Below are 14,642 nucleotides of genomic sequence, written 5' to 3'. Positions count from 1 at the left end.
GGGGCCTCGAGAAGTCTGCCTCCTCCTACTCAGTTGCCCTATACATGAGGGGGAGGCAGCGGGCAGACTGTTTGGGGCAGAGTGGAGCCTGCGGGCGCCCAGGCCATCGTGTCACTTCCGGGAGAGACAGGTGGCTCAGGCGTGTTGCAGGCCCCACGGTGAGTGCCACCCGGCCTTTTGTCACCCCCCTCAGTGGTGACACCCGGGGCGGCCCGCCCCCACAGCACCCCCCTTCCTCTGCCCCTGCTCGCAGCGTCACTGCGATGGTAAGCACAAAGGCGGAAGAGCAACTGTCAGATGAAAAGCTTGCTCTAAGCGTTAAGGAGAAGCAGAAGAATGACAAGGGAGGAGGAATATGGAGAAGGAGCTCTTACTGGGGTTGGATCCCAACAGCTTTGCCTCTAGTTCTTGCACCTGCTTCACCAGAAGCGAAATATGGTTCAGGAGGTCTTTATTCTGCAGCAGGAGCTGGTGCACTCGGGCTTGGGCCTCAAGGCGGGCAGCGGCCTCTGTTGCCAGCTGGTCCTTCAACAAGTGCACCTGCAGGAACAGAGATAAAGGAAGACTCAGGTGAGAAGCAGAGGCTCAGAGCAAGCGGGGAAGGAAGCAAAGGGAAATCTTCTCGGAAGACACTCTGCACCCATGTAGGCACACACTTGCTAGGCCGTCACAAATCTGCTAAAGGTAAAGGTAAAGGGACCCCTGACCATTAGGTCCAGTCGCGGACGACTCTGGGGTTGCAGCACTCATCTCGCTTTACTGGCCGAGGGAGCCAGTGTACAGCTTCCGGGTCATGTGGCCAGCATGACTAAGCCGCTTCTGGCAAACCAGAGCAGCGCACGGAAACGCCGTTTACCTTCCCGCCAGAGCGGTACCTATTTATCTACTTGCACTTTGACGTGCTTTTGAACTGTTAGGTGGGCAGGAGCAGGGACCGAGCAACGGGAGCTCACTCTGTTGCGGAGATTCGAACCGCCGACCTTCTGATCGGCAAGTCCTACGCTCTGTGGTTTAACCCACAGCGCCACCAGTTTCTAAAGAGTGGGTGGAAAATGCGCCCAGGAAAAGTGGATTTTCACAACATGGCACAGGGAGGAGAAACGTGATGGGCACTGAGCAATGCTGAGAGCCAGAGAGAGGGAGCTTTCAAAGCTGAAATCGAGGCTTGGTGCCTGGACAACAGAGGAAGCTGTGGTCATTGCTACTGGCTACAGAGAGTAACTGAGCAGAGGAAGGCTTAGGAGAAAAGATCTTGAGTTTGAAATTGTGATGAGACATCCAATTAGGCAGGATAAGCAGTTGGAGGTGCCAGACTGAACTGAGGGAGAATGAGCTGGGGCAAAGAGGGAGAACCACGCGACAGCAGCATTCTGGCGATCATTGAAAGCCAAGATAACTGTCGGAAGCCGTGCTGAGATAGCAGGCAGAATTAAAAATAGCTAGGAATGAGGAACAGACTCCTGAGCAACATTCCGTGGAAACACTGAACGAGCAATAAAAAAAAAAAAAAATGCAGGAGAGCGAGTGAGAAGAAGAAGAGTTTGGATTTGATATCCCGCTTTATCACTACCCGAAGGAGTCTCAAAGCGGCTAACATTCTCCTTTCCCTTCCTCCCCCACAACAAACACTCTGTGAGGTGAGTGGGGCTGAGAGACTTCAGAGAAGTGTGACTAGCCCAAGGTCACCCAGCAGCTGCATGTGGAGGAGCAGGGAAGCGAACCCGGTTCACCAGATTACGAGTCCACTGCTCTTAACCACTACACCACACAGAGTCACGGGGACCAATTGGGCATCTCTCTCATGACACCAGCCACTGGCCCTTTAAGGCATCTGGTCTTTTCTAGGACAGGAGCATTTCATGCACCGGCTCTGCCCCGTGGATCCCTTTGTGCTCTTCCCTCCCACAGAACAGAGATAACAACCTGGGACACGGCCACTTGTGTCTGCTGCGTCTGCTGCTGCAAGAGCTGCTGCAAAAGCTGTCTTTGGTGGTGAGCAGAGAGAGGGGTCCCTGGCTCAGACAGCTGGGCAGAAGACGGGAGCAGCATCTCGGGGGAAGCCGTCAGGATGTCCTCGTTGTGGAGCAAGCCCTGAAAAAGACAAACAAGCTGCAGGGAATCAACAACAACAATAACAACAATTTATTATTTATACCCGCCCATCTGGCTGGGTTTCCCCAGCTACTCTGGGCGGCTTCCAACAGAATATTAAAATACAATCATCTACTAAATATTAAAAGCTTCCCTAAACAGGTCTGCCTTCAGGTGTCTTCTAAAAGTCTGGTAGTTGTTGTTCTCTTTGAAATCTGGTGGGAGGGCATTACACCAGGCGGGTGCCACTACCGAGAAGGCCCTCTGCCTGGTTCCCTGTAACTTGGCTGCTCACAGTGAGGGAACCGCCAGAAGGCCTTTGGCACTGAACCTCAGTCCCACTGGGGGAAGACACCACAGAGTTGCTTTGATTTGCCATATCTAAGGCAAGAATGATCAACCCGCCCCCCCCCAGATTAGTTCCACAGAAATGTGGGTCTTGCCCCACCCCCCGAGATGACTCTAAGGCTTGGGAAATTTGCTCTGCAGGCCTCTCTTCTGCTCCTGTGCTGTGGCTGCAGCCTGCTCTTTCGCAGACTCCTGGTTCTACGGAATGGGAGCCAACAGATTTCTGTAGGCTGCAGTCCTGTCCCCCAAGATGAATGTAAAGGTAAAGGTAAAGGGACCTCTGACCATTAGGTCCAGTCGTGACCGACTCTGGGGTTGCAGTGCTCCTCTCGCGTTATTGGCCGAGGGAGCCGGCGTACAGCTTCCGGGTCATGTGGGCAGCATGACTAAGCCGCTTCTGGCGAACCAGAGCAGCGCACGGAAACGCCGTTTACCTTCCCGCCGGAGCGGTACCTATTTATCTATTGGCAGGAGCAGGGACCGAGCGACGGGAGCTCACCCTGTTGCGGGGATTCGAACCGCGACCTTCTGGTCGGCAAGTCCTAGGCTCTGTGGTTTAACCCACAGTGCCACCCGTGTCCCTCAAGATGAACGTACCTTGGTGCAAAGCAGGCCCGGCAGCTCCCCCCCGACAGCATCAAGGTCCGTCACTCCCCTGTTGAACTCCAAGTGGTGCCTCCCCGGCAGCCCAGAGTCCACGGCATCAATGTCTGTTTCCTCAGCGGCAACAACCGGCTCTGCTTCAGGCAAGGCTAGGAGAAAACAAAGGGCGCCGTGAGGGTGGGGTGGAGGAGGAGGGAATTATCCCCGAAAACTCGTGGTAGAAAATGGAAGGAAGTCCGCAAGCTTCTCCTCTAAGGGTCAAGGGGGCTGGTGGAGGCTTCTGGTGGCCTGCTTGCCAAGGGGCAGGCAGTGGGTTGTGGGGGGGATGCGTCAGGCGGCAGAAGACCCAACCCCCATGGCAGGACGCCAGGAACGGATAAGGGAAGGGAAAGTTCTTACCAACTGCTTTTTATTCAATATTCACAGAGAGAGGCTTGGGAATGGAGCCGCTTGGAATCATGGTGTTGCCCCGAGTGAGTGTCCACCCCTGTTCTTCTCTCATGTGTCACAGCTACAGGCGCTGACAAGTGTCCTCTGCCTCTGAGCTCTTTGCTCTCCTACTCTCAAGGCTTGCCAGGTTCTGGGAGAGGGTGGTCTGGAATGCTTTCTAAAGACACTGAGTCCATCAACTGTCGCCCCTTTGGTACTTCTTCCTCTCCCATTATTTCCCAACTTTCCCCCTCATCTTCCCCTGAACTGTGACCTCCCTCAAACCCCTGTTGTAATTCTGAACTGCCTTCTTCTTCTCTGGAAGGGTCAGGCCGGGGAGGCAGTCTCCACCATTCCTCCTCTGCCCAGTCCCTGACAGAATGGGGCTGGATGTTTGCTCTGTACACCTGCTCAACTCGGCGTCGGAGGGAGAGGGAGTTTCTCAAACTTTGCCAAGTGCAACCTTCCTCATCACGGTGGTTTCTGGCAGCCCTGTTGCTCTGAGAAGAGAGTGATTCTCTTCAGGACTTAGTCTGAGGAGGAGGAACATCCAGACTGAGGGTGCCAGCAGCAGCCTCTTTGCCCTTGCCCACGCACCTGGCGCCTCTGGGTCTTCTCTGCCCTTCTCGCTCTGGCTGTCCTCTTGGCCGTCCGCGTTCTGGTGAGTGTGCTGCATGCTCAGCTTGTGGCAGACCTCAAACGCTTGGCCCACAGTTCGGACAATGCGCATGGCCTGACTCTGCAGAGAGGCAAGGAAAGAGGTTCTTCCCAGGACACAGAGAACCACGGACCCTTTGCCAAATCAAGGGCCTCTTGCCACCTCTGCCCTGATGCAAACTAGAGAGAAACCCAAGGATGGAACTCCCACTGGGGGTAGCGCCACACAGGATCCCGACCATTCAAGCAGTCCAGGCAAGGCATTTGTGCCCAAGTAACTGCGCCCAGCTCCCCCATCCTCCCTCTCTCTCTTTTATACAATTTTTATTAAATTTTCCATTTTACAATTTAAAATACTCATTAAACTTCCTTAAGATATCAATGACTTTCCTACTTCCCTTTCCATGCTTCATTTTGCATATCATAAAACCCTGCATATTGTACATAAACTAAACCATTCAGTGTTCCGTTATTACGTCAATCAAAACTTGTTTACACTGTTGATTTTATCTTAATGCTGCCAGGGTTTTCAGCTGTACACAATTATTTCCCATATATGTAGTAAAGGTTTTCCAATCTTCTCTAAATGTATGTTCTTCTTGTTCTCTTACTCTATAGGTTAAGTCTGCAAGCTGCACATATTCTGTCAACTTAAGTTCCCATTCTTCTTTGGTTGGGACCTCGCTCATTTTCCATTTTGGGGCTAACAAAACACGGGCCGCAGTAGTGACATATAGAAATAACCTTTTTTGACACCTGGGAATTTCAGTCTGAATTATCCCCAACAGAAAGGACTCTGGGGTTTTTTGGGGGGAAGTACTTTTAATTCTTTCCCCAATTCGTTATGGATCATTTCCCAATACTCTTCTACCCTTTTACAAGTCCCCCACATATGAAAGAACATTCCCTCCACCTCTTTGCATCTCCATGGGAAGCCAATTCTTAAGTCCAGAGGTGGCCCCTCCAGATGTTTCAGTCTGCCATAGCGTAAAAACAGAAAGAAAGAGTAGAAGAAGGGGAAAAAACCTTTGGCACCAGAGGTGGTCTTTTCTCATACTAGCTTCAATCTGGGGGAGAAAATTGCCTTCCGTGTAACCTGCTCACAATCCCCATCTAAGTAGGTCTCGGGTTCCACACTGTGTCTCCAGCTGCAAGCTCTGCCAGAGGTGCTAACTGCACATTTACACCAGGATCCTGTCCCGCAAAGAGAGATACTCAGAGGCCCCCACCCCAAGGCCAGACCAGACCAGCTTGGAGCTCACCTTCTTCTTCGACTTGAAGACGTTGCAGCGGAAGACATTGCTGGAGCCATCCCTGGCAATGTAGCTGAAGATCTTCAGGTCCTGGGAATCGTGGGACACGTAGAATATCCTGCAGGAACGGCACAGTAATTGTACAGATGCCCAAGATGTGCAAAAGAGGCTCCCATGCTCTTTGGCTGGGATGGGAGACTGTGGCCCTCCAGGTGTGGTGGGACTCACAAGTCCCATCAGCCCTGGGCACTGGCCATACTGGTTGCCGTGGGTGGGAGTCCAATAACAGCTTCCCACCCGGGCATAAGAGGAAATCAGGGCAAGTAGGGAACACCTGTCTTGGAATGGTTATTTGGGATGGGCTCTGCATAAAGAAGGGACGCAGGTGGCGCTGTGGGTTAAACCACAGAGCATAGGACTTGCTAATCAGAAGGTTGGCGGTTTGAATCCCCGCAACGGGGTGAGCTCCCGTTGCTCGGTCCCTGCTCCTGCCAACCTAGCAGTTTGAAAGCACGTCAAAGTGCAAATAGATACCGTATTTTTCGCACCATAGGACGCACTTTTTCCCTCCTAAAAAGCAAGGGAAAATGTGTGTGCGTCCTATGGAGCGAATGCAGGGGGGAGGCAGGCAGGAAAAGCCCTCAAGAGCCGCACACAAGCTTCGTGCGCTCTTGCGGGCTTTTCTCCAGGAGGGAGAAGGGACTGACTGGCTGCAGCAGTCCCTTCTCCCTCCTGGGGGAAAAGCCCCCAAGAGCGGCACCCTCTTTAAAGGCTGCGCGGCTCCTGCGGGCTTTTCTACGAGGTGGGGGAATCCCCCCACCTCCCAGAAAAGCCAGGAGAAGCCGCACAGCCCCTTTAAAGAGCGCACGGCTTTTGCGGGAGGTGGGGGAAGCTGCAGCAGATTCTCTCCTCCCGGGCTCCCTTTGAAGTGGCAATGTGGGAGGGGAGCAGCTTGCACTCGTGTAAGCAGCTCCTCTCCCACTTTCCTCCTTCAAAGCAACCACGGAGGAGGGAAGGAAGGGGACCATGGATCCTCCCCTGCTGGAGGCTTCAGCGGATTCCCTCCTCCTGGGCTCGAGCAGCGAAGAGAATCCATGGTCCCCTCCTTCCCTCCTCCGTAGTTGCTTTGAAGGAGGAAAGTGGGAGAGGAGCTGCTTACACGAGTGTAAGCTGCTCCCTTCCCACTTTGCTGCTTCAAAGGGACTACGGAGGAGGGAAGGAAGGGGACCATGGATCCTCTTCGCTGCTCGAGGCTGCAGCAGATTCCCTCCTCCCGGGCTCCCTTTGAAGCAGCAAAGTGGGAGGGGAGCAGCTTACACTCGTGTAAGCAGCTCCTCTCCCACTTTCCTCCTTCAAAGCAACTATGGAGGAGGGAAGGAAGGGGACCATGGATCCTCTTCGCTGCTGGAGGCTGCAGCAGATTCCCTCCTCCGTAATTGCTTTGAAGCAGGAAAGTGGGAGGGGGGCAGCTTACACTTGTGTAAGCAGCTCCTCTCCCACTTTCCTCCTTCAAAGCAACCACGGAGGAGGGAAGGAAGGGGACCATGGATCCTCCCCTGCTGGAGGCTTCAGCGGATTCCCTCCTCCGTGATTGCTTTGAAGCAGCAAAGTGGGAGGGGAGCAGCTTACACTCGTGTAAGCAGCTCCTCTCCCACTTTCCTGCTTCAAAGCAACTACGGAGGAGAGAAGGAAGGGGACCATGGATCCACAGCTGCTCACGGCTGCAGCGGATTCCTCCTCCTTGATTGCTGGGAGTTTCTCTGGGCAGGAATTCCCTCAGCTTAAGTGGGGTGGGGGAAGTGTGGCAGGTAGGGGGGTACTGAGAGACACATGTCTCTCAGATGAAAATTGGGAGTGGGCATTGTCTGAAGTGGCTGTGGATCTCCTGCCGCAGAACTGTAGGACTGTATAGAGTTGGGAGGGCCACCCAAGGGTCATCTAGCCCAGCCCCCTCACAATGTAGGAATCACAGCTAAAGAACGCCAGGCAGATGGTCCCCCAACCACTGCTTAAAAGCCTCCAGTGGTGGAGACCCCAAACACCTTCCGAGGTCACAGAATTGCAGGGTTGGAAGGGAACCCCAGGAGTCATCTAGTCCAGCCCCGGTGGACAGCGGGCGCAATCCATCCCGTTGCGCAAGACTAAAGATGCTGCGCAAGGCTAAAGAAGAAGCCAAAGCAGTGAGCGGGATGGATCGCGCTTGCTGCCTTGTCTTCTTTAGCTGCACTGGAGAGGTTTAGCTCCTGGCTGGAGAGGTTGCGGGGCTATGGATCCCGTGCGCTGTCTTGGCTTCTTTGCTCTTTGGGGCTTGGGGGGGGGAACCCGGGCTTCCCCCGCAGCCCCGAGAAGCTCTGGGAGAAGTGGACAGGCTGCATGCAGCCTGTCCGTTGCTCTTTGGGGCTGGGGGGAGGATAATATTTTTTTCCTTGATTTCCCCCTCTAAAAACTAGGTGCGTCCTGTGGTCCGGTGCGTCCAATAGAGCGAAAAATACGGTAAATAGGTACCGCTCCGGCGGGAAGTGGCTTAGTCATGCTGGCCACATGACCGGCTCCTTCGGCCAATAAAGCGAGATGAGCATCGCAACCCCAGAGTCGGCCACGACTGGACCTAACAGTCAGGGGTCCCTTTACCTTTACCTGCATAAAGATAAAAAGGTAAAAGTAAATGACTCCTGGGCGGTTAAGTCCAGTCAAAGGCAACAATGGGCTTGCGGCACTCATCTCACTTTCAGGCCGAGGGAGCAGGCATTTGTCCACAGACAGCTTTCCAGATCATGTGGCCAGCATGACTAAACCACTTCTGGTGCAACGGGACACTATGACAGAAACCAGAGTGCACAGAAATGCTGTTTACCTTCCCATCACAGCGGTACCTATTTATCTACAGTGGTACCTCGGGTTAAGTACTTAATTTGTTCCGGAGGTCCGTTCTTAACCTGAAACTGTTCTTAACCTGAAGCACCACTTTAACTAATGGGGCCTCCTGCTGCCACCACAGCACCGGAGCACGATTTTTGTTCTCATCCTGAAGCAAAGTTCTTAACCTGAAGCACTATTTCTGGGTTAGCGGAGTCTGTAACCTGAAGCGTATGTAATCTGAGGTACCACTGTACCTGAACCAGCGTGTTTTCGAACTGCTAGGTTGGCAGGAACTGGGACAGAGCAATGGGAGCTCACTCCATTGCAGGGATTCGAACTGCCGACCTTTCGATCGGCAAGCCCAAGAGGCTCAGTGGTGTAGACCACAGCGCCACCCGCATCCCTTTGCATACAGGACACCAGGCTTCATGTGGGAACGCTCAGAGTGGTGGGAGGATACCTCACCCAGAAAAGTCTACCTGCTGTCAACCTGCAGGGGGCATCAACTGGCTTTTGTGAACAGTGACAAGCAAGACCATGTCCTTTTCCATTTTATGTGGGGTTTTTTTGCTTTTAAAGCGACCAAGCCCATCCTCCCCTTGTTTCTCGTCTGCCTTGCGAGGTTCCCTTCTTCCTGAGACAAGGCTCTGCTTCCCCTTTCATTAATCTGCCGGCAGCGGCCAGAGGTCCAACTGTAGATTTCCTTTGGCCAGACACCGACCGACCCAAGTTAAGTGTGCTACGAGCCGACACTCCTTCCTTGCTCTCGAGATCTCACCTGTAGATCGGGTCGTGCATCACCAGCAGTTTGCTTTCATCCCAGTCCCACTCTTTCTTCTGCAAAAGAGAGCTGCGTATAAGCAAGACAGATGCCTCACTGAGTGGCAGAGTTATTGCAAAGCTCACAAGGAAGGTTTTGTGCACCCACAATCCTTCAGGTGACCTGGCATCAGCTGATGTCACCTGCAACCTGCAGGGCGGGCGGGCGGGAGGAGATTTGACTCTGCATTGGCTGCAGGTGCCTTTTGCCAGATAGGAAGAGGCACCTGCAGCCAATGCAGCAAGATATGGCCCACGCTAGCCAGCTGATGGGCAAGGCTTAGGTTCTACTCAGGTAAGAGGAGCACACAGCCAAACAAGGCCTGTAAGCTGTAAAGGTAAAGGGACCCCTGACCATTAGGTCCAGTTGTGACCAACTCTGGGGTTGCGGCGCTCTTCTCGCTTTATTGGCTGAGGGAGCCGGCGTACAGCTTCCGGGTCATGTGGCCAGCATGATGGAGCCGCTTCTGGCAAACCAGAGCAGCGCACAGAAACGCCGTTTACCTTTCCGCCGGAGCGGTACCTATTTATCTACTTGCACTTTGATGTGCTTTTGAACTGCTAGGTAGGCAGGAGCTGGGACCGAGCAACGGGAGCTCACCCTGTTGTGGGGATTCGAACCGCCAACCTTCTGATTGGCAAGTCCTAGGCTCTGTGGTTTAACCCACAGTGCCACCCGCGTCCCTTTTTTGTGCACCCGGAAGCAGTGGCAGTGGGGTGGAAGGGGAGCAAAGAGGAGAAGGAAGATTCTTTCTCCCCTTGGTCCCCCCCCCCGGCTGCAGGAAGACAAGAAGACTGCGTTTCAAAGCACCTTTTTGTACCTCCCACAAGATCCGTTCTCTCCTTCATTTCCCCCTCAACGCAACAAGAAATGCTGTTGTGCATTTGAAAATGCAGGCTCACTGCTCATTCTTCTCATGGCAACAGCAGCAGGGAGAGAAAGAAGTGTCTTCTGTTTTGTCTGTCCATCCGTCTGTCCCCGTCCCCCACCACTGTCACTGCTGCCTGTAAGATTACAGACATTTGATTTGACCAATTCTGGTAAGGGCCTGTCCGACAGAGTCAAAAAGAAACCTTGCCACCCAGGTTGCGTCCTGCTGGGCAGAAAAGTGTCCCGAGCAAATATGGGGGGGGAAGAGTCGGCTCTCATTTACCTCACGGAGCCGGATAGGACAGCGGACGCCTCATGAAAGTCAACGCTTTCGTGCACAGAAATCTCTTTCCATCCAGCCTAAGGGAGGAATTGCACAGACGGGGCCCAGAGCTTATTGCAGCCCGAGAAATCGGGAGCTCACCTTCTTCTTCTTCTTTTTCTTCAGCAGCACCTTCACGCCGTCCACAGACACCATGAGAGTGACCTTCTTCTTCTTTATACTTTTGGCTTTGAACTCGTACTGTGGGGAGCAAAAGCACAACAGGAAGGAAGGCCCCCTCAGCAGCGTCTCCAAGCTATTTGTGAGGCACACGAATCCACCCCTCAGTCTGCCACCCCCCAGAGGCTTATTTCATGTGCAAGGCAGCCCCCATGTCACAGCTACCATGTTTCCTAGGGGCACTTTGTGTGGACCCTGGTATGCGCAAGCAACCTCATAAGGGGGCCAGACAGGTGGCCCCCGGACAAGGGCAGGGTCAGCGGAAGATGCAATGTGCTTGTAGGGGATACCCCAGCAAGGAGCTTCAGCAGGCCTGGCCAGCTGTCTGCCTGTTGAGGAAGATACCTTTTCTTTCTGTTTTACATTTTAGAATATTCACTTAACGGTAAAGGGACCCCTGACCATTAGGTCCATTCGCGAATGACTCTGGGGTTGCGGCGCTCATCTCGCTTTATTGGCCGAGGGAGCCGGCATACAGCTTCCGGGTCATGTGGCCAGCATGACTAAGCCGCTTCTGGCGAACCAGAGCAGCGCATGGAAACGCCGTTTACCTTCCCGCTGGAGCGGTACCTATTTATCTACTTGCACTTTGACATGCTTTCGAACTGCTAGGTTGGCAGGAGCAGAGACCGAGCAACGGGAGCTCACCCCGCCGCGGGGATTCAAACCGCCGACCTTCTGATCGGGAAGTCCTAGTCTCTGTGGTTTAACCCACAGCGCCATCCATGTCCCTAATATTCACTTAAACAACCTTAAAATATCAACGACTTCCCTTCCTCTCTTTCCATGGTTCATACACAATTTCCCTCCATATATTCAACAAACGTTTTCCAATCTTCTTTAAACATATGTTTTTCTTGTTCTCTTATTCTATAATTAGGTCCGCAAGCTGCGCATATTCCATCAGTTTAATTTGCCATTCTTCGTTAGTTGGGACCTCACTCTTTTTCCATTTTTGGGCTAATGAAACACGGGCTACAGTAGTGGCATACATAAATAACCTTTTTTGACACCTGGGAATTTCAGTCTGAATTATGCCCAACAGAACTCTGGGTTTGTTTGTTTTTTGGGGGGAGTGCTTTTAAACATTTTTTTTCAGTTCACTGTGAATTATTTCCCATCACTCTTTTTCCCTTTTCAGGTCCACCACATATAATAGAACGTACCCTTTCCTAGCTTCTGAGCCACTTCTGACTTGTACAAAACAGAGAAGTACAAATGGATGATTGGTCAAACTCACTGTCTCAGCACTAACATGAAGCACGAGCCTCAGGAGCACATTTGGCATGAAGTACAGCCCTCCGCAGAATTCCTGAAGCCAGCTCCATGGGAATGATGATGATGATGATAATAATAATAATAATAATAATAATAATAATAATAATAATAATTTATTATTTCTACCCCGCCCATCTGGCTGGGTTTCCCCAGCCACTCTGGGTGGCTTCCAACAGAAGGTTAAAAATACATTAAAACATTAGTCGTTAAAAACTTCCCTAAACAGGGCTGCCTTCAGATGTCTTCTAAATGTCATATAGTTGTTTATCTCTTTGACATCTGAATGAACTAGGGCAAGACAAGACTGACAAGGCAGGGTTACTTTCGTCCTAAAACCATCAAATACAGTGGTACCTCGGTTTAAGAACAGTCTGGTTTAAGAACGATTTGGTTTGCAAACTCCGCAAAACCGGAAATAGTGTCTTGGTTTGAGAACTTTACCTCGGTCTAAGAACGGAAGCCGAACATTGGGAGGGCACCAGTGGCGGGAGGCCTCATTAGGGTAAGTGCGCCTCAGTTTAAGAACAGCTTTGGTTTAAGAACGGACTTCCGAAACGGATTAAGTTAGTAAACCGAGGTACCACTGTAGTTTCATTCAGGATCCTGAGACATCCTCCGGTGGTATGATAACAGGGAGTCACAGGTGACCCCTGAAAGATTTTAAGACTTCAGTATGTTCTCTGCAATGAAGATCTCAGATTGTGTGACGGAGCCTCTATGCACCTACAAGTCCAGAGTGAAATCCGAGCCTTTGATGGAAAATTATTGCACAAGCAGCTTTACAATAACTGTTTTATACAGGTGTATAAAGCAAGGATTGTTTTCGTACATGATTCACAGCTGCTGAGAAAGACCTGCTGAAGACTAAGGGCTCATCCACACAGCCTTTCTAGCCACAAGCTCATGCTTCTCCAGTCCATGTTTTAACACTAGTTGTTGTTTTTGCCCCGGTGCTTTCTTCAGGAAAACCTGACATTTACCACTGAATTGGAGCAATTTGAGTTGTCCGCAGATTGCCATTTGTTCCGATTCCGCAGTAAAGAGCAGTATTTTAAAGGGAGAGCACTGGGGCAAAAAGGAAGGAAGGAAGGACTCAAACACAGACTTAGAAAGCCCTTGCCCTTTGCCCAGAGCTGTGCAGAGTGAAGGTTAATGTGGTTGAGCCCTGAGTAGGCTCCATCACTGATGAGGAGAGGGTCCTTGCTTAGCAATAGGAAACCTTTTTTCCTTGGTGTACATCAGTCCATAAAGAGGTCTGATCACCGAAGAATGGATGCTTTTGAATTATGGTGCTGAAGGAGACTCTTGAGAGTCCCATGGACTGCAAAAAGATCAAACCTCTCCATTCTGAAGGAAATCAGCCCTGAGTGCTCCCTGGAAGGACAGATCCTGAAGCTGAGGCTCCAATACTTTGGCCACCTCATGAGAAGAGAAGACTCCCTGGAAAAGACCCTGATGTTGGGAAAGATGGAGGGCACAAGGAGAAGGGGACGACAGAGAACAAGATGGTTGGACAGTGTTTTCGAAGCTAGCAGCATGAGTTTGACCAAACTGCGGGAGGCAGTGGAAGAAGGGAGTGCCTGGCGTGCTCTGGTCCAGGGGGTCACGAAGAGTCGGACACGACTAAACGACTAAACAACAGCAACATCAGTTCTTAAGGAACAGCAATACTGCAGATGAGATGCAGATTATTTCAGAACCATGACAGAAGATGGTGCCAAGGAAGGACGTGTGAATCAGTCAAGATACCCAGGTGTTGGGAAGGTCCAGACACACAGTATGAAGTCAGGGGCGAGACATTCCTATCAGGAAACGTAAGGGCCATTGCAATAGCTGGAGGTAGCGCCTCCATTGGTGATGGAAGCATCGTCCAACCATGGCAGCTCTTCCTTTAACCAGAACAGAAGTATAAAAAGCCAGACAACAGCACAGACTGAGAATTATTCTCCCCACTGCATTTCTGCACTTTGGACCAAGTAGAGGAAATTATTTAATCAACGACGGACGTGGTTCAGTTGGCTGCTTGCTTCCTATATTTGTAATGCCAGCTTCGCAAACTGCATAGCTTTTGTTTTATCTCAAGTTTATTTTGCATTGCATTTCATTCTCATGGGCTCACACAAATGCTCAAGTAGATCTTCATTTTCTTTATTAGTTACAGATCTGTACCATTTGTAAAAACCATCCACTTATGTAACCACAATGTAAACTCTTAAACGTTGTATCTTATCTTTAATAAAAACGTCAATGCCTCCTGGTTAAATCCTGAGTCGGCAGTTCTGTTTTCTGGCTTGGTTAGCCACCGCCATGTCCTCTAGCCAGATACTGGCCTTAAGTGACCATTGGGCTGCTGAGAAGCACATTTACAAAGGCTTGTCCGAGTGTAACTATCTCCTAAAGGAAATTAAAGCATGGGAAACTGCTTCATGTCATCTCCATGACCCTTATTTATCCAGACAATCGCTCCATGGCTCAGACTTGCTCCAGACAGGGGACCAGCATAGAATTCTGCATTTGCAAACTGCCAAGAGAGGGGCATATACTGATCATTTCGGGACAGGAACAGGGAATGGCAATGTGATAGAAAGCTGGATTTCCTTGTCAACAATGTCACAGAAGGACATAGGCCTGGTGCCAACATCAGATCATAGAATCAGGAAGATCCTGTTTTCAAAAGGTCACATGTGACAGAATTCATCAGTTTAATGCACACTGCTTCTACCTCTCAATAGTTTACACAAGCAAAACAAACTCATACACACATTCAGGGCGGTTATGTAATATTCATATAAAATTTGGGCCAGGGGGAGTGGAGGGGAGTCCCCCAACCTCTCCAAACTGACCTTTGTCTTCAGCATCTCCTTTATTTTCCACAGAGGCTATTTTAAAAAAGCAGAAACTCTGCCCTTTTGCCGTCCAAAATCAGGCTGTG

At 51.2% G+C, this 14,642-nt stretch overlaps 1 protein-coding gene across 2 annotated transcripts in view; it reads right to left on the bottom strand.

Moving 5' to 3' along the window:
* LOC310708448 (carboxyl-terminal PDZ ligand of neuronal nitric oxide synthase protein-like) overlaps nucleotides 1-14,642 on the bottom strand; it is a 78,163-nt gene that overhangs the window by 22,583 nt on the left and 40,938 nt on the right. For both annotated transcript variants that reach the window (XM_083506813.1, XM_083506812.1), the window contains exons 3-9: nucleotides 10,355-10,453; nucleotides 9,019-9,077; nucleotides 5,391-5,499; nucleotides 4,069-4,210; nucleotides 3,037-3,191; nucleotides 1,924-2,091; nucleotides 375-540 (exon numbers count right to left, since the gene is read on the bottom strand). In XM_083506813.1, coding sequence (XP_083362939.1) covers nucleotides 375-540; nucleotides 1,924-2,091; nucleotides 3,037-3,191; nucleotides 4,069-4,210; nucleotides 5,391-5,499; nucleotides 9,019-9,077; nucleotides 10,355-10,453 — 898 coding nt within the window. The remainder of the gene's footprint in view (nucleotides 1-374; nucleotides 541-1,923; nucleotides 2,092-3,036; nucleotides 3,192-4,068; nucleotides 4,211-5,390; nucleotides 5,500-9,018; nucleotides 9,078-10,354; nucleotides 10,454-14,642) is intronic.

This window comes from Podarcis liolepis (genome assembly GCF_965112155.1).
Source record: "Podarcis liolepis genome assembly, chromosome: 6".
In the NCBI taxonomy this organism is placed as follows: Eukaryota; Metazoa; Chordata; class Lepidosauria; order Squamata; family Lacertidae; genus Podarcis; species Podarcis liolepis.
Note: the sequence above shows the minus strand (reverse complement) of the source record. Positions and strands in the feature narration are given on the sequence as shown.